This window comes from Drosophila gunungcola (genome assembly GCF_025200985.1).
Source record: "Drosophila gunungcola strain Sukarami chromosome 3L unlocalized genomic scaffold, Dgunungcola_SK_2 000005F, whole genome shotgun sequence".
Lineage (NCBI taxonomy): Eukaryota > Metazoa > Arthropoda > Insecta > Diptera > Drosophilidae > Drosophila > Drosophila gunungcola.
Genome location: NW_026453180.1, coordinates 4,274,977 through 4,295,211, shown reverse-complemented (window position 1 = coordinate 4,295,211; position 20,235 = coordinate 4,274,977). Strand labels below are relative to the sequence as shown.

Below are 20,235 nucleotides of genomic sequence, written 5' to 3'. Positions count from 1 at the left end.
AACAAAGATTGTTTGATACTTGATCCTTGGGAAATTTTTGTTCTGTTTAATGCAATAAAAATAATAAACAACAGTTTCTTTAAAGCTACATACATGAATATAAATATGTATCATTAAACTCCTTTTCCTTACATCATTTTGTTTGTTTTATTTCTTTGTGCGCTTTTTAAATTGTAAAATTAATTTCCTTTTATCTGTGTTTGGCTTTCACTTTTTACTTTGAACGCCTTCCCATAGTCCTTTAAAACCCAATGAATTCACCACTCCAATTCAAATTAATCAACAACACAAGTCATAATTGTTTTTGAAAAAGTTTTTTTCTCTTTAATTTGTTTTTTCTTTTTTTAATTGATTTCGGTTCATCTTTAATTGTATTTTTATAATTTCTGTTAACTAAATGTTAGTTTTTAGCTGTATAATTTCATCTCATTTACTGTTTTCTGCGTTGCTTATCAATTTCGGCTATCATTACTATATACAAATTGCCTGGCCAGCTATATGTTTAGGATACATCTATAGATCTAAATATATATGTACTATATTTATATCGGTTTTTATACATTTAAAAAACAAGAAAATAAACAATAACAACGTTTCTCATGGTAGGTATATACGACAATGATTGGTTAGGCATAGGCATACGCATAAATATATTACAGGAGCCTTGGCAAGCAGTTATCAATTTATCAAGTTGAATGATGGGGAAACACTTATTGATTACTGAACATTAAACTAAAGTAAATTTAAATTTTATTTAAATTAAATTAACTAAGCTGCAGCTTTTTACGCTACAATGCAGGAATGTTTGTTTGTTTGTTGTTTGTTTTTGTTTGCTATGTCTTTTTCGATGAGATTTCAATGTGATTGGCGATGGGTTCGCATGGGTTGCTCAAAGCTTAAAAACTGGGACTGCATTTCTCTATTCTGGATCGTTTTCTCTGGATCGTTTTTACGATTTTCTGCTTCATGGACGCTTTATATAAAATTTTGACTAGGAAAGGACGTTTTTTTGTTTTTGTTTGTGGGTGGCCAGCTATCGATGGGCTCGAGCTGGCGAGGATTGCTCTAGTCACACCTCGCTGGGCATGCAATGCACACTCGAGTCCTGCGACAATTCATCCATGGAGGATTCTGCAGAAAGATAAAATAGGTATATGTTTATTAGACGTTTGTTTTTTAAAAAGAAATTGAATTAGTGAGCCAGGTATTAATTCCTTTACAATTTTACCAAAAATACAAATTTTAGTAAATATTATTAATACTTATATAATCTTTTGAATAACAATTTCAACTTTGTTTTGCAATTTTTCTACAAAAAAGCTTCTAGCTTTCTTTCTTTCGATTATGTACTTAAGTTGTAAGTGCCAACTTTAAAAGCCAACTTAATTTGGTTTGATGCTCTATAAGTAATATCATTTTTTTTTATATAATATTTCTAGCTTTTAAATAGATAACTTAGCAAAGAAATTGGATTGTGTGCTTATCTTACAGGTAGGTACTAAAATTATGAACTTTCATTGTCTTAACTTAAACAAAATTGTTACAGAAGATCTCACAATTATGTTTAAAATTGTTTAACAGTTTTAATATTCCTATATCTTAATAAATATTTATTTTTTCCATTTTCTGTTTTACATTTCTGTCAATAGTTATTCCCAAAATGTAATCCTTACCATGAGTCGGGTATAGACCCGCTTTAGAGCCGTTCATATGCATTGGGTTCTGTGCGTTATTCTGAAATGAATACGTTAACTGCAGGTTAATATGACGCGCAAATGAGCTTCCTTCCGGTTCGCGTACTGCAATCAAAAATCGTTTGTTGAAAGTAGAAAAAAAAACAGAAGAAATTGTAAGTACTGTGTTGGCAACTTGTAAGGATGTTTTTTTCGGGGGGGATACTGGATAGTCGAGTTCTACTCTGGGGGATTTTCTAGGGGAGGACGGGCAGGGCATGCGGCACTAATCCACTACTTACTTTTATTCTTACCAGCATGTATGTGTTTTTTCTGACGCGCCCGCGAATTCTGGAACCACACTTGCGTCACACGCTTGCTGAGACCAGTTACCGAGGCGATCCGCTCCAGATCCTGGCCATCCGGATTACTGTCAATCTGGAAGTTGGCCTGCAGCACTTGCAACTGCTCCTCGGTGAAGGTGGTGCGCACCCGTTTCGTCTTGCTCTTGTGATAACCATCGCCGTCACAGCCCTCTGAAATTGTAGAAAAATACGAAAAAATATGAGAAAATAAGTCAGCGATCAGAAATTAAATCTGAATATAAATCGCAGGACAGTGACTAGACTTGAAGTGCTCTTCGCAGTTGCAGGCTTTAAAATAGGGTATCTCAGAATGTAAAAGATTTTTAAATTTCGAATATTATTCCTATTTAACTTTAAGAATCATTGAAAATATCAAAACTTTCATTAAAAACAATTACAATAGAAAAGTTGTTAATATATTTACAACCAAAGAAGGGAATTCTATAAAGTCTCATCTGTTTATAAGCCCTAAAGGTCTTTCTCGGTGACTCTAGCTCTGGTCTAAAAGCATTTTGACAGTCGGCTAAATTGAAAACGTCAAAAAGTGTTTATGGTTTATAGAGCTGCTGCTGCTGCTGTAATGCTTTATGAGATGTGGCCACTGCGGACCGGACATGGTGGTCTCCTCCAAAGAGGAGGAGATGGGGTCTAGAGGCTCTTCAGATGGCGTTTTGGGTTATGGGTTTTGGGCTGGGGGTTAGGCTGCGACATTCACAAGCCGATCACGTCGCCTCCGAACAAAAAAACAAAAAAAAAAACAAACTGGAGAGTTGTTTTTTACGAGTGTGACACGATTTCGTCAGTGGCGACTGGCTGGCGCTAAACTTTGGCCCAGCTTCACTGTACCGTTCACAGTGAAGCGTCCCGAATCGGCAACCGTTCTGCCGCTGAAGCGTGCAGCATGTTTGCAACTTGTTTTTATGCCCCCAGTTTTGTTTTTCGATGGGCAATATATGTACAGCTGCGGTCAAAATAATAGTAGTTTTTTTAGCTCATCGCCCAATCGAAAATTGCTTAAAACGCATCTTTGAGAAAAACTTTTTAGTATTTTCAAGAAGCTAATACAATAAACTAAAATTTTTATAAAATACATTGACAAAAAAAATGTTTTAAATTTTTTGTTTTGAAAATATTTTAATTGGTCAGATAGAAAAACCTTTATGTGTTAATTCAAAGTGGAGATGGACTAGGATGTGTGCGGATTAAATTGTTATAAAATCATTTATTACACCATTTTTAGCTGTGAATTTTAAAGAATTGCTATTAAGCTGACCGCATTTGTATGTAAGGTATGGTGGTCAGGTACTAACCGTCGCTGGAAGTGGTGCCACCCTCGACCGTCTCCAGATAATGAGCCTTGCAGAGCACCCGGTCGTCCATGAGGGCGAACTGCTCGCCGGTGGACAACTGGCGGCCACACTGGTCGCAGGCGAAGCAGGCTAAGTGGAAGACCAGCTCCCGCGCCCGACGCACCCAATCCGAGGCGGAGATCCCCCGACAGCACTTCGAGCACTTGGCGCCAAAATTTCTGCAATTAAAAAAGAGAGGAAATCGCAATCAGTTGGGCTATTAAAATATTGTATTCACGTTTGTATTTTATTCTTATATATTTTATTTGGAGTTTTGTTTTGCACTTTAATGAAATATTATTCTTCATTTTTGAATAATAATAAACAAGATACAGATAAAATCAGCTATTGCATAGCTGTTAATGTGTATTTAAATTTCTGCAAATAAAATGAGAATGGGAATGACAATCATAAAGTGTATTTTTTGAATATGGCGACCTTTCCAATAATCTAATAATTCGAGGTCTTTGTAATAGTAAAGGCACTGTAAAACTGAACTTTAAACGCCAACCTTTTATAAAATTCCTTTTCCGCTCATATCTAAATTCTATTATTACTAATAATAAAATAAAAATAAGTTGTTGAACTAAAATATAACAAAAAACTTTATTTAATCATAATATAAATCAATAAATCAGATTTAAGAAATTATGTTAAAATGGTAAAACGCAAATTAAACGTATGAACTTGTTAATACACAAAATCGAAAAGGGAAAACCGATGGGACTTTATCAATCCGATACGGCTAAGTATTTTCCTGTATGCCAGAGCGCTTTCCAAGCGGAAGTGGTTGCCCTGGCAAACGTTTTTCCAAGTGAGTCGGCAACTTTCGGTGGCTTATTGTTAGCTTTTAAGCTTATTTTTACAACAGCCACAACAATGTATGGCATGGAGCATGACTCGGATGTGGATGGGTTTTCTCGGGATGGGTTCAGATGCGATGCGATGCGATGCCGAGGCTGGATGATGATGTCTCCATCGGGCAATGCACACTTAAAATTCTTAACTTGAAAAATAAATATTTTTACAGCATCTCACGGAGCGTCTGTTTGTTTATTATCATTTCGTTCGACGTCGACACCGTTTTCCTACGCTTCCCCCTCTTCACTACATTTTTTTTTGTATCTGCCAGATACTTTGGCTTGCAAGTTGCATTCTCCCCGCAAAGTTTTCATTTCGTTACGTTTTGGCCGCATCTTTGTCGCTGTTGACTTTATGGATTAAGTCGCAAACGCTGTCGAATTGTTACAATTACAATTAACCAGGGGACAGAAGATGTGTGGGAAACTATTCGGAAAACACTTGTGCACATACACAATCGACTTGGAAAATCAATTGGAATTTTCGAAAGTTAAATAAGGGGCAGTTTTTGGAGCCAAACATTTGGCTTAAAGATAAACTGTAAGGGAACAAATGTAAAAACAGTTTGCTACTATCATAACTTGTAAATCTTTTGACTCTTAACCAGAAAATATATTTCAATAAAAATAATTAATTTTTAAATTTTCCATGATTTTGTTTAATTTTTATCAAATAACTTTTGTATTTTGTAACTCCCAAAATAAGGACTCTTTAATCTTTTTTTTTATTCAGTACTCACTTGCTGTAGTCGGCCTTGCAGTAGACCTGCCGCTCGCGGATGAAGCAGGACTGCTGGCGGTCCAGAGGACACATGCACATGCAGCAGCGGAGGCAGTGGGCGTGCCAGGAGCAGCCGCCGACCTCCAGGAAAAACCGATCCGAGATTGGTTCCCCACACGCTGCGCAGGAACGCAGCTCAGTCTGGAAAAAATAGAAAACAACATAATTTTAGTACACTGGTAAAAGAAAACAAATTAAATCCAAATACATTTTTTTTAAATTTTTCGTTTGATTATTTTTGGAATTGATTTTAATATCTGAAAGTTAATTTTAATTTAATCCACATATAACTTAAATAAAATGCATTTAAATCAAATATAACATATTTTAAACCTAATATTCTCCACAGCCATGCATTTTATTATGCCACGTATTAAACATAATAATTAAATTAAATATTTAATTTAAATTAATTATAAATAAATTATATATAAAAATTTTAATTCAATAGTCAGATGTTAAATTTAACTATTCCATATTTTTATAAGTGTAGTTTTGAAAGTTCTACCTTAGCCTATTTCTCAATACAAGTTGCCTATGCAAATTCTTGGGACTCTTTTTTTATCACACACCTGAGAACCGGATCGGTGTTTTCTATACGAAAGGCGATCTGATCTGATCTAAAATCGTAGCGCCCGTCGGATTTGTTTCTTCTTTTGTTGTGCCTTCAAATGAAATCGGTCAATAAATCTGGCAAATGCCCGGGCGGCTTCTGTTTTATTTCTTAGCTGCAGCATTTAACTTATGTATATTAAACAAATTTCAATAGCCCAACACAAAAGACAAGTTTCGATCTTTCGCTTTGGGCATTGTTTTATTTTGTTTCGATTTTTTCGTTATTCCGATTCGCTCTTTTCGAAAATTGAACCATAAATTTTAAAATGTTATGCTAATTGTTGTTGCTGCTGCGACGGCAACTGCTTCACTTCGACTTCGAAGTTCCCGAAATGTGAAATTTATCGACCCATCCGAAGATCGATCTAATGAATATTCAATGGATCGCCAGCATGTTACGCCGTTTTAAATGTGTGTTTCAAACAAATTTTATTGCGTTTCATAAAGTACAAAAAAGACACCGAAACAAAAAGTAATCCAAAGAGTATTATTTAGAGTGTGGCTTTCTTAATTGATTTTTTAGTGCTACCCGCAAAGTATTGATTTCAACAAATATTTTAACAACTGCAAAATCTGCATCGCATTGCACTCGTTTCTAATTAGAAAGATATCATTAACAAATGTATATTTAAATGGGGAATTTTAGCAGGCTGTTTGTAATAATTTAAATTGAAATATGAAGCTTTCATTTTGTTGGAGACTGACATTTTTTGGCCTGAAGGTGTTAAAATAAAATGTTTTGAGGGAAAACATAAATCACACTGCATTTACAGTAAAATATTTAAACGTATTTTTAAATCAAGTAATTTATTTCAAGTTAATGTAACAAGATACATTTAAAGTGACTTAAAATGTATAAAGACATAAATAAATCACAAAAGATAATATAAAACTTAAAAATAATTTATTTATTTACTTCAGTAAATCAATAACCATTTAATGAAATCCATTCAATAATTTTGCATTAAAATATTTAATTTGTAATCTTCTTAATATATTTAACAATTTAAAACTCCATAATTTCACCATCAAAGAACATTTCAGTCCATGTTAATGCCTTCTCATTACCTTTCTTTTCGATTGAAAAACAATTTCAATTGCTCGATCTGGTTATTGTTGATTATGATGTGCAGTTTCGGGCTGAAATCTGTATTTACGCATATGCATATAAAAGGAATTGAGTGCAGTACTTGAAACATTTAATTAATGGCCGGCATTTCATTAACAAAAAAAGGCGAAGTTTTTCCATTAATCAAAAATGGCAGGGAAAATACGTTCCTATTTTCGTAACTGGCGTTGACAAAACAATTGTAGGCGCAAATAATTGTCATTTAACTTATGGCAACTTGTTGTTAGCTTAGCTGACGAATTCGTTTCTTCTCTTGCCGCCGGAAAATAAATACGAATAAATACGAGATAAAACCTTGGGCCGTGACTTTAAGACGATAACTATAGTGTGTAAACCGATCAAAGGGCCCGCCATTTGCTACTAAGGCAATTAATAAGACAAAAGCCTATGGGTAATAGATATCTATGAGAATAATTTATGACTGACCGCAAAACTGTCGTATACAAATGTATCTAGTATCTTTTTTTAGGGGGGTTGAGGCCGAAATATGCAATATGGCCACCGTCAGAAAGAGCAACATGTGAGTTTGTATCTGTATCTGTACCGAGTATCTTTGTATCTGTGCGTGTTCCGCGGACATGAAATAACTACATCCTAACATGGCCGTCCAAAACGCGCAGCCGCTGCCATTTAACTTTTCAACTCCGCCGTGTATGTGACACGTTTAATAGCGGTGGTCGACCCACAGATACCCGCAAATACCCCTCGTACCCCTCGTACCCCTCACACCCCTCACACTCCTCATCCAGACCGAATTTCCCCGGACGAGCCTGCGCTCTACCATATATACTGAAATACCTCCCATATCCCAAGTACCCCCTGTACCTCCTTTGACTCGCCTGTCACTTTCGTTTAACTTTTCACATTGCGCGCCCGAAAAACACAACCAACAACAAGGCCGAATATTAGGGGGCAAGGGGAAAGGGGAGGGGGGAGCGGTACGACGGGGTGTTTTCTGCAGCAATTTGTTTTCCCAACGCCCGTTTTAACACACCAAAACGGAGGCTGAGACAGTGACTTGAGTGCACTTGCAGAAAAAAGGTATTCCAAAATTTTAATTTAATGACTAGCTCAAAAAAAAATCAACTGAAATTAAACTTAATTGGTATTATGAATTATTTGATATTGTTTGAATAATTACAATTTCAATAGTAAACACACAATCGAACAAAAAATCAATCTAAATAAGATATATAGGATGTTTAATTTTAAAAACAGAACAATTTTTTTAGGCTTCGTTAACATTTATATATTTGAATTAATAAAACAACTACTTCAATAGTGCCACCGATTCCGAATTTGAAATAATTAAATTCCAATTTAGTACCTACACAATTGTCTTACAGTTTTGTAAGAATGTTTTAAGTTTTTTATGCAGTGCCTATGAGAGAACTATTTAATCAAATATGATTTCACAAATTAATTTTATACAGGTGCTTAAAAAAATATTTAGAGCATTTGTCTATGAACTACACTATTTTTATATTTATATAAATAGCATTTTCACAAATATGATTATAAAAACTAGCTTCTTACATTTTGAAAAGTTTTTTTAACAACTAAAAATTAATCCATAAGCTATACTTTCCACAGTTTTATAGAATATTATATTTAATATGCATTTTTAGTGAGTATATTCTTGTTTCTCAGTGTATGGGACCCGAAATCGCACTTGGAATTCCCTGCAGCTTGTTGGTTATACACATGCAATTGCTGTTGTTGTCATGTCTATGCCCACTTTTGAAAATATGTCAGTTGTCAGAAGGACACATTAAAGGGGAGGAAAGGAGGAGAGGTGAAGGGAAGGGGACGGGGAAGGGATTTATACAGAAGGCCACATTTGAAGTGGCATTTTTGGCGAGCATGTCATTTGACTGTAATTTACTCGTGAGTGTCGTGAGCCTTTTGCTTTTGCGGTTTGTGTGTGCGATTCAATGCGAGTTGCATAAATCCAGCCATGAATCTAAAATGGGTTTCTGGTGGGCTTAGGCTTAGAATTCGTGGAAACTTTACCGACTGGGTGACAGAATGAAGTGCGGAAAATGGCTTTAGTAGGCCAAAAATGGCGAGCAGATTAAGATGATGGGAAGAAACAATTATCACAAAGTTAATGCAGTAGAAGGAGTCAGTGTCGTTGAATAAATTAACCTTGGCAAATATGGGCATTAAAACTAAATAACAAATTGTTTTCCAATTTTTAAAAATATTTAAATATTTAATAATGCTTACAAAATATAGTTAGAAATATGTTTGTCATATTGTAAAATCATCTAACAGATACTCAAGTAAATCTCATACAAACTCTCAGTTTAAGTTTAACAATAAGATGTTGGGAAGATACATTTATCAGTTAATGCAGTAAAAGCAGTCAAATTTAATGAGTTTAAGTATTGTTGAATATATGAAATTATGCAAAAATGGGCAGTAAAAATGAATAACAAAATTTTAGATTGTGTTGCCCTACAAATATTTAAGTAGTAAAATAATTAAAAAATCTTGTTAAAAAAATATCAGTTATGTTGAAAATCATCTGACAGATACTAGGGTAATTTTTTTAAGTATTCCTAGCTTGTATCCAATAATTAGGATATCAGAAACCAAATAAAAAACCCTCATCTTGGCAAGCAAAAAGTGCCGAAGATTTTCAGAACTGATAGAAGATGATGAATTCGCCGGTTCTCTGCGGGTCGCAATGTGCGATAAAATATCTCCCCGGTTATCTGTGGGATCCCGGGGCTAGTTCTGTGCCTTTTATTGTTATTATTTGCTATGAATACTCAGTGTGTTATATAAGCACACTCGCCATGCCAAGCCGAAGAGGCCCTCATAAAAATTCCACAATTTAAAACTTGCACCTTGCAACTTTTGGCTGGAAATGTCGTAAATAACCCCAGGCTGGCACTGCCAGTCCTATAAAAGTGGGGAAAAACAAAAGGCCAAGACAGAACTATAAAAGACACATGAAGAGTATGCAATAAAGTTTATAATCCTGACCATTCCAAAGGGATATATGTGCTATCTGCGAGGGCAAGGTGCTTAAAACAGTGGAGGAATAAAGAGTGTAGATACTGCAATCGGTAGCCGGGAGTTAAGAACTGTATCATCTTCGAAGGCTAAAGACCGTGGACCGAAAACTGAAAACTGAGAAAAGAAGATCGATTACCCCCGGAATCAGCGGCAATCTTTCACGTCATTGCGCAAATTGAGCGATCATCATAGGGACGACTACCGTACCCAAAACCAAACCAAAACCAAACCCAAAACCTATATCGATTGCCATATCAATGGATGGATCGCTGGTTTGATGACAAAAGCCCTTGGCACTCAATTGGTTTCTCCGCTTGTGACTTGTGACTTGTCATCATCTACCAATCTACCAGCCGTGAGAATGTTGTGCTCCCAAAAATAAAACTACGAGTAGAAATAGAAAACCAAAACCAAAACCAAAGCCAAACAAAGCAGCCAAGCACAATGGACATATATCTTTCAGCCGATTTCGAAGCTGTTATAACAACAACTTTTTTTTGGGCACTTGTCACTTGAACGGATTTTGGCAAATGTTTTCCTAAGGCCTTTCGATCTTTCGATCTCTCGATTTAAGCTGCTTTTCAACAACAAATTGCAATGAAGGCTGCTGCTCTGCTCGGTTTATTTCCAATATTTTTATTGTGTAAACTCTTTTTTGGCTGATTTATGCGGCATGAAAATTTTCAACGGGCGTCTGTCAAATAAAAATATACAGAGTATTTATTCTGGTTTTTCGGTGACTTTCGAAAAAGGCGTATCGCTTTTTAATTAGAGCTACTTTTTTGTGTTTGCGTGGGCCTTTTCGCTTTGTGGCTAATATATTGAATTATGCTAAAATATGACTACCAAAAGGCTTACACGTCGGCGTTTGTTTGGCGTTAAGTTGGGATCATCGTATCTGATTGTTATTTAATGGCCACACGAACTGCTCTTTATGAATGGAAGCGGCCTGCAAACGCCCACGATATGGGGCACAACACACACAAAAAAGTGGAATAAAAGCATCCATATCCATAATACGAGCACGCTCCATAAATTGGCTAAATGTTTACAAATATTTCATCGGGAAGCGGTTAATGGTAATGTCGCCGACCAACTCTTTCACTCCTTTAGTCCATATACTCCTCCATATATACATATAGTCTATAGCTGTTGCTGTTGTCGCGCCCATTGATCCAATCAAATTAATGGCCTGCTATAACTGGGCGGCCAACAAAAACGACCAACGAAATGAAAAGGGAATGCATTTCTATGGGATTACAGGGACAACTGGCTAAAGACAACTAAAACATAGATGATAAGGACTAACAAAACAAATAATACATTTGTTGAGCACATGATTAAAATATTAGGAAGATCTTTTAACCAATTAAAAAATACCTTAAAGTTTTGTAATTATATACTACACAAAATAAAAAAAAATATATGTTTCAAAAAAGTTCTGTTCAATTGTTATTGAAGATTATCGACGATTTGAAATTTACAAATTTATATTTAATTCTTATTCAAGTGAACTCATCTAATAGTTTCCTTGAATTTCTTAAGACCTATATAGATATTTTTTCCAACTTATCGACTATTTACTGTACCTCTGCGATGCATCTACACTCGGCTAAACCTGTCCCACTGTGTGTGCCTTACTGTTGGTTTGTGCATCTCCCCGGCAAACTTAATTACCGCTTTATGTCAATGGTCCAGCGTGTTTTTGCTAAATTTATCAGCGTTATTAAATTTTATCACTGGCGACAAAATGTGCATATGCCATTCAATTTTCACAACATATTCGCACATCACACGCACACACTTTTCCCCCCCCTTTTTTCCAGCCTAGGCAAATATTATGATGGCAGACAACTTGTCGGTGGTTCCATCCCATTCCATCCATGGAAAAAAGGGGGACTTTCGGGGGAGACAGCGAATCGAGTTGTGGACCTAACTTTGGCGTAACATCGTAAAATATTTTACGGCCAAATGACTGCGAGCCAAAGTCGCCAACGTTTTTATGTGGCCAAAACAAAGAGCCAATATTCTCAGCTACATGAAAAATATTCGCAAAAGAAAAGCCCTTCGATTTGCAGCTGTCAGTTTTCAATTTGAGCCGCTAAGTGGCTAATTTACAATTGCCGAAAAGTAACTTAAATGCAAATGAAATATCTATTAAAGATAATATACAGCCGGTCGTTAAAACGCCAAGACCCGAAACGAAAAATAAAATAGGTACTGTGTTAAAAAATAAACTTTATATATGCATATATAAAAAGTTTTATTTCACTTTATACCTTTGGTTTTTATTTTTGTTTTGCTGGGGTTTCTGGCGATGACAAAGCCTTGGTTCATCTGTTCAGCGGATGATTGGGGGTACAAGGGGCTAAATTAGGTGTGTAAGATACACTGAAAAAAAACATATATTATTAAAATGCATTTTAGCTTTATTTTATAATCCATACTTATTAGGGAAAACACGTTTGTATATATTTAAATTTTAAGTAGTAGTATTAAGCGATGTTCTTAAATATTAAAACAGGATTAGTTTCAATATTTGTTTCCCTAGCTTATTTTTTTTTACATATTTTTAGCTAAAATGCTGTAAAATATTTTAAGTTAATTTTTTCCACTTAATTTCTACAAACTTTAAGGCTATTTAAAGGCTTTTATGGTGTTTTTTTCTCAGTGTTGGATACTGAGTATCCCACAATCCCAGTGTTGACAAGTTATTGCCCAAAGAGCGGCTACGACTTAAAATGTCGCACTTTATTACACTACAAAACACAAAACTGAACTCAACGAGATGATCTCTCCGGGTTTCGGATCAGATGGGTTGGGATTGGGATCGTTTTGGTTCTGTATTCTGGGTTCTGGGTTCTGGGCTCTTTGGGATCTGAATCTGAACTGGTTGAGTTTTTACAGCCATTTCGTTGGAGGTTGCTGTTGCTGTTGGCAAACACCGGCCTTTTTTTGTGTGTGAGCTCCCAGCCGCGTTTTATTATAACTGTTGACTGCTCGCATACGAGATAAATTTCATTTTAATACTTTCTTCGTTTTAGTTTTCGTATATTTTATTTTGTATGTGGACAGGGGAGCGGGGCTTTTGAGGTCGGAAAGTGATTTGCATACGGGGCATCGTTCTCACGTTCTCATACCACCGGAGATCATCCAGTCGAGAACCCCAGATTTAAAGAGCTCTGGATCGAAGTATTAATAGTTGATAGATCGCTTGACTTATGCAGCTAATACCGTTTTCGTTGCCCGGCTTCCAGCTTCTACTATATAGCTGCCATTTCCATCGGCCATAAACATAAACAGGTGGCAATGTTCATTTGCATAGACAACGTTTCGATATTAAATTTCAAAGCGAACGACCAGCGTCAACGACATTCCGAAAACTCTAAACAAAAAACAAAAAAAAAAACACCAAAAATAAAAAAAAACCAAGGAGTTGAGTTGAACAACAACAGCAAATAAACTCAATATTCAGATGGGCCAGTGGCAATCTGAAAATGGCTCTTCGATTTGCTTCTGGTCCATGGGTATTTGGGTATTATGTCTGGTATACTTTTTTGGTCAGAGTCAAACAATTTCGTGAACTTGTTTCGTGTTTTAATCATTTGCGGCTTTCGGCAGCTGTCTTCAAATCGAAACGAACTTGTAAATTATACGTGTGGCGACAGATTTTGGGGCTTTTGTATTCTGAATTGATAAGCTCAAATTATATGGTAATTGGGGCCAGAAGTTTCAATCAAACTCTACTCATTTCCATAGATTAATAAGCACTTTAATATATTTTATTTTAGTTGGCAGTATTATAGCGTTTAATTTTAAAAAGTAAAAAACTTATATAAGTCAGTTGTTATTAAAAACCTCTCCAATTGCTAAACATTTATCACGCATGTAATATTTACCATCATTTTATATTCTCTATTCAAACTTTAGAAACATTTTTATTTTTTGATATACACCAATTTGTTATCTCTTAAAATCTATATTTATAGCAATAATATAAAAATTTTAGGAAGAAAAATTTTTAATAATAACTTAAACAAAAAAGTTGTAATTAGTGGTAAGTTATTCTTATTATTATTATTCTCACAAATCGAATATTTACCATTGTATTATAATGACAAAAAATTGTAAATACCAAAAAGTAAGTTTTTTTAAAAACCATCCGCACATCTATTATTTATCATCGTATTATAATAACAACAAATTCCATATGCAAAGTTTAGTAATATTTTTCTCTTTTAATATCCCCTGATCTGTTATCTCTTGAAATCTATATTCATGGCAATACAATAGCTTGTAGCAATGTCAAATTAAATTATGCTACATCCATGTTTTCATCTTGATCTGTTCGCTTACATTTATTAACTCTTAATTGGAGATAATCTTTATTGAATTTATATCGAATGCATAGTGTACATAATGGAGCACCCTGTGGCTATGCAATTTGTTGGGCAATAAGTTTCAATAAAACATTTGCATTTGGCTGGAAATTCAGTCTAAATGGGTGTAGCCACCCTCGCAATTGGAAGTACGGCAAACATTTCGTTTGCCATTTTTTTTTTTTTTATCATTTAACGTTATTTTGTTTTTTGTCTTTATATCTCTTTTTTTTTTTGTTTTTTGCATAAATTTAGCGGGCGGCAGTTGTGCAAACAGAACTCAAAACTCAAAGTCTGGGGAGAGAATATATATGCCCATGCCGAAGTTCTCTTAATAAATCGCTGATAAATCGCCCGCAAGTATCTCAAACGATTTCGACACGCGTTTTTCTTGTTCTCTTGTTTCTGCGCTTTTTTTATTATTTTTTTTTGAGTATGTATCGTTTTTTATTCACATTTCTGAGGCATTCATCATAAGGTTTGCGACTCGAGCATCGAGTGAATCCGAAACCGAAAATCCCAAATGCCTTTGTCTTTTCGTCAACATGTCACAGCCACTAAACATCAATAAGTTGGGCTTTTATTGATTTCGCGTTGTCTGCCTTTTTTACAGCTCATCTTTGTGCGGAGTTTTTAGGGGGATTTCGTGTTTGATTTCTTATTTTTTATTGAGCATTGGCCACAATTAATTAGCTAAATCTGCATTTTGCATAAATTACAAATATAATATTTTCATATTTCAGTTTCCAGCTTTTTTCGCTATTGTATTTATGTCTCCTCTTTTTTTTGTGGGCCAATAAATCAAGTCTGAGGTTGTTTTTTAGCTGTGGGCTACCGCCAAAGTTCTGGCCGATAATTTATTTAGGTGACTTTGAATGATTTTAGCGGTGAGTTTCAAACGGAGTTGACATTCTAAACTAGTTTCGCTTCCCTAAACTAATCACTTTGGCTACTGTTCACAGATTCTATCGATAAGACGGGATAGAAAAGATCTTTAAAAAACCTATATTTCAAGCCGAAAAACTGATGAGAATAAAAAAATAATGCTCAAAGTTGTACGTTCTTCCATTTCTATTAAAAGAAATAAAATGATATTTGTCAAAAAAATTTTACATTCTTCAAAAAAAAAATTTATATGAAAATTGTAATTTATTTTGTATTTATACTCAAAACAACTACTTAAAAATTAACTGTTCTTCTCACAATTTTAATACAATTTTTTTCAAGGTGTTAATAAACTATTTAAAACAGCAAATAAAATACGTAAGAAAATTTCTGTTTGTTAGTTAAGAAAATATGTTATAAATCATTTTGGTTGTACGTACTTTGTTGCAAAATGATACAGCAACATGAATGAATAGCATTTGTAAGGCATTTATTATTTAAACTCAGTGGAACAACTTAAAAAAAAAACTGTTAAAACAATAAAAAGCAAATAATTAGAAATAATTCAAAAATTACTTGCTAAATCTTACAGAAATTTTTAAAGATAGGAAGCCTCGAAAAATAAGTCATACGAAACGATTCCATTTGGCCAATTTGCAATTGTCGAGCAATTAAATAGGAATATTCTGGGGCGACAAGCTGGCAAGATAACATTTATTTTATTTATTGGAATTTTTTGGCAGAAATCAAATCGAATGGTTTGTCGTTAGGGGATGGCTCGTAAATTCGTAAATTCCAGGGGCGGGTTTGGGTCTCTATATTTCGATTTCTATTTCTGTTTCTGTTTTTTTCTTTTTTGTGTGCTGCCGGCAGACAGGAGTTGCAATGATTTGTGGCATTTTACAATTTTACAGGCCCAAGGGCCATGCATCATTTGTAGGCCAACTAAGCGTCCTTTAAGGACTATTTTGTGGATGCACTCGAACGAACAATGGGAAGACACTCGACTCGACTCGACTTGCCTTCTTTTGTGTGGTTTTTCATGAGGTCCTCTTGTGCCTGCTGCCTGCTGCATTCTGCATTCGATTTCCATTTCCATTTGGAAGGGGACTGTTTTCGCATTTACCTGCTAAAAATGCTGCTGCTGGGATTTTGACACGTTTTCCGGCGATCTCCACGCTGCAGTTCGCATGCGCAACCCGAAAACTGACCAGGATCTATTGTCTGTCTACAGTATATATACACATATTTGAGGCCCAAAACAAAGGTGTGATATTTGTTTCTCTTTTGTCTGTGATCAGGGCAATTGGCCCAAGTCAAGATGCGATTTCTGTCTGCCCATTGTTTTCCCAAGGAGATTTGAGGCGTAGACTTCTTGTCAGCGTTGACAATTAGGCATATTCGCCAGTGGTCACAGGACACTCTCGAAAATGTCCTTTATTTGGGAATCCAATTATGAGGGGGCTTGCTGAAAAATCTGCTGACCGCTGGTCAAGCAGCTGGTTTTTGTTAAGGAAAAATCTTGGCCATCGGCACGCGCTTCTTTTATTTATTTTTTTTCTTCAGTTGTTTCTTGTGCGGGATTATGGGACAGTAGAGTTAGTCCTGTAATCCACAAAAGGTGTTTTGTTAACCACTCAAAGCTAATAAGTAGATGGAGATATGGAAAGTCAACAAAATGGTTAGAAAAACGATGTTATGAGGAGTGATAGCACATACTATCAAGTATAGTATGATTATATTTCTTCTATATGTTTTTTAAACTCGTTTAACACGTTTTATAAGACGTAAATAAACGAATGAATTGAACAATATAATATATTTCTAGGAAAGGGTGTTGCTTACAATAAAAAAGTATTCTTCAAATAAGCAATAATCCTTATAGTTTAAACACCTTCTACCAGTTTTAAATTCACGAAAATCATTGTAAATTCAAATTAAATAGTTGAGTTTACAAATCCCCCACTAAGCAGAAGTCAAACCCACTTCACTTCAACTCCAAAAACCCAACTCGCCAATTAAAGAAAACATTTCGAGCCGAAAGAAGAAGGCGTCAACGACTTTTTACACAAAAAACCTATTGGTGTATTTATGGGAGGTTTAGTTTTTTCCAATCTTTCAATTTTCTTGTGAATTATTAATGAAAAATCTTTTATTGAAATATGTATATATGTTTTTTATAGCTGCTTCGCAGGCATTCGACATTTAAACGCTTAAATATTTATGCCTTTTTTATATCTCTTTCTCCGACTACCTAAAAGCAGGGAAAAAAGAAAAAAGACTCCATCTCCATATCCATACATTGTTGAATATTCATAAGGCAGCGCCTAGTGGCGTCATTTTCGGATTTGGCTTTGGAAGATATAGTGGAGGGGGTTATTATAAAGATGGGGGGCGGGTCAAGATCGATGATGTCAAGAAAAGATTTCTGGCTTAGAGAATCCCCTTTTTTGGCGGCTCACAATTGTTGACATATGATTTCTGGACTCATCTCCCACCAATTAATAGTTATCCAAATATTTTCTGGCCAGAGAAATCGAACGATTAAATATATAATGCAGAGTAATAAGCGTCAGCACCTTGTCCAATTTGCTATGGTAATGAAAATTATACTCGACGAACAAAGCCATGGCAAATCGATCATCGATCGGCGAGCATAAATCATGATCGATTCTCTGCAGACTCATGGCAAATATTTTTCAAAAATCCTGTGGGTGGTTCAAACACACAACAAAAAAAAAAATATTAAAAAAATATTAAAAAAAAAAACAAAGCAAAAAGCCCTCGCACAGCGGGTGCAAAAATCGATTAAACGTTTTTCAGGGGGATCAAATAAAATCAAAATGTGTTGTTGAATGAACATGGAATTGAGCAACATCATCTAGGCGACACGATCAATGCAACATCTTGAAGGAAAAAAATGTTGTTTGGGGTTTGGTTGCATAGCCTTCATATCACAGCCAATATTCGAGTATTCGTAGTCCCCAAAAAAGTGTGGGTTTATTTTTCGAGTGTTTTTGAAGGGAACCCCACTGTGCGATTTGTGTGCTTTTCATATTCACCGCTCTGTGTCGTCTCCGTTTTGGAAACTCATCGTTTTCCAGCGGTTATTAGTGTGCTGGCTTTTTTCGAATTGAATTAGAACTGTTTTGCTCTGGTTTTTGTCTTAGCTGCGGCTCACTTTATATTCCTAATGGTCGCCTGTTGCGTTTTCTGGCCCAAAATGCTCGCAGCGGGCCAAGAAACTCTACACAAAAAACTGTTTTTGTGGGTCACTCGGGGTCGCAGTCTTACATGTCCAGCAATTAAAAAGGAAATTTCGAGTGGGTGTGCAAACAGGGCTAGCAAACACCTAGAATACGGGTACAGAATGTAGTTCATATAACTTTATTTACAAAAAAAAACATTCAACGGACATTTAAAGTCTTTAATCAAATCCTTTTTAATATATACCTATCCTAAATATAATTATTATAACTTTCATATATTTATATTAGCAAGAAAATTAATTCTGTTTGACTTAATACAAATAAATAACAAACATTTAAAAAATGTTTTGGTTTATTTTAATGTACAACTATTGAAGTAAGTAATAATTCAATTAAGTAAAACATAATTTGTATAATATGTAGACAAAAAAGAGTACTGATTGAATTAACAGAACAAATTTATGGAAAAGAGTAATGCCTTGTTTACATTCAATAATGTTTATTATGCTTTATGATATTTAAATAATATCTTAATACTTTTGGAGAGGCTCTCAAAGACACACTTATTTTTCATTACGTTTATATTATCAAGAGAAATAAAGTTTATTTATATTAAAATGTTTTTGTAAATTTAAATTTACAAATGTTAAAATCCCTTTTATGCATTATCTTTGTAACATTTTAACTTTACTAAAGAAGCTATCAAAGACACAAATATTGTTTTTACCATGTATATAACAGTTGTGGAGGTATATACAGCAGTAAAATCCCCAAATAATTTTTTAAAAACCCGTGGGAACTTGACCTCTCATTATATTGCTCTTCCACTTGCCTATTATGGTACATATATACTTTAATAGGAAACTCCAACTCACCTTCATTTTAATTGCCTCCACAATTTTGGCGGTTTTTAATCCAAGTCTTTTGCACGAAATTCTGTCGCCAGCTTTAGCCTGGGAATCGAACCCAATCGCAGCCAGGTTATATAGATGATATATAATAGAAAACAACGAAGACAGCGACGACGACGACTTGATCAGTTTGTCAAGCGTCCCACAAAAGCCGCCGTCTGCATGCGATATATTATTTTTGTTATGTAATATAATTCTTCACCAGCTATTAATAAGCAGTATAAATTCGTATATCCGAGATCGGGATGTTTGATCAATTTGCAAGCGTTTGCAACATTTTTCGTTTTTCAATTAGCACATTCGATGTGCACAGTTCACTTTTGGCCGACGGCGAATGTTTCGGTGTAGTATATATATCGAAGAACCTTATCAATAAACACGCGATAACACGTTTTCAGTATCGCGATTCTCGGGAGATTTTCAATACCAATTTTAGTGGCGGAGCGGACGCGAGATGTTGTTACAGCTTCGAGGCCACTGCGTTGACTGCCGGCTCAGGGATCTGGTGGCTGAAACTGCCTCGATTCCATATGCTAGTATAGCTTATAGCCTATGGCACCACCACCACCACGCTCACAGGTAAAGTAAGTCCGAAACCCATCCGTAGCAGCCACAACCACCACCAGTCTCAGCTGAAACTCGACTCGGGAACCCGCTCAACTGGTTTTCTTGTTTGAGCGCAACCAGCTGTCGCCGGCGCAACGGGAATGGTGGTGATTGGCTCGCCTGGCCACGCCCCCTTTGGCCGGGAGAACGAGTTCCCGACTGGCGTCCCCCATTTTGAGTGGTTTTCGGCGGCCCCTGGTCTTACTTTGCACCAATTGAGTGCGCCGGCGCGTGCCAAGTTGGCCACTTGAATTGAGTGCGATTTGGAGTGGAATCGCCAGTAGAAATGGGTGGGTGTTGCTCTGGTGACGAAGTGTTGCTGTTGTCGCAGGGAGTTCCTCTCTAGTTGCTGCTACTTTTGGGGCCCGTGTTGCTGTTGTCTCCACTGCTCTTGCTTTTTCCACTGATATTGATGTTGTTGCTCCTGTTTTTTTGCCCATGTTGCT

The 20,235-nt window shown here is 35.5% G+C and overlaps 1 protein-coding gene across 4 annotated transcripts; it reads right to left on the bottom strand.

Moving 5' to 3' along the window:
- Nucleotides 1-297: 297 nt before the first annotated feature.
- LOC128259352 (LIM/homeobox protein Awh) lies at nt 298-19,770 on the bottom strand. Of its 4 annotated transcripts, none has more exons than XM_052991669.1 (6): nt 19,144-19,767; nt 4,988-5,163; nt 3,349-3,566; nt 1,976-2,209; nt 1,674-1,799; nt 298-1,131 (listed from the first exon to the last, which is right to left on the bottom strand). In XM_052991669.1, the coding sequence occupies exons 2-6, from the start codon at nt 5,065-5,067 to the stop codon at nt 1,070-1,072; spliced, it is 720 nt and encodes a 239-aa protein (XP_052847629.1). In that variant the 5' UTR covers nt 5,068-5,163; nt 19,144-19,767; the 3' UTR covers nt 298-1,069. The 4 variants fall into 4 exon arrangements, 3 of the variants coding, with proteins under 3 accessions (XP_052847629.1, XP_052847626.1, XP_052847627.1); XM_052991666.1 differs by having other exon boundaries at nt 4,988-5,169; nt 19,148-19,767; XM_052991667.1 differs by having other exon boundaries at nt 1,988-2,209; nt 4,988-5,169; nt 19,148-19,767.
- Between the last annotated feature and the right edge of the window lie 465 nt (nt 19,771-20,235).

Excerpts from the sequence above, each read along its gene's own strand:
- LOC128259352 (XM_052991666.1), bottom strand. Across the intron at positions 2,210-3,348 it reads TGGCACCACTTCCAGCGACG|AGGGCTGTGACGGCGATGGT; the intron begins GTTAGTACCTGA and ends CTACAATTTCAG. Across the intron at positions 1,132-1,673 it reads GGGTCTATACCCGACTCATG|AATCCTCCATGGATGAATTG; the intron begins GTAAGGATTACA and ends ATCTTTCTGCAG.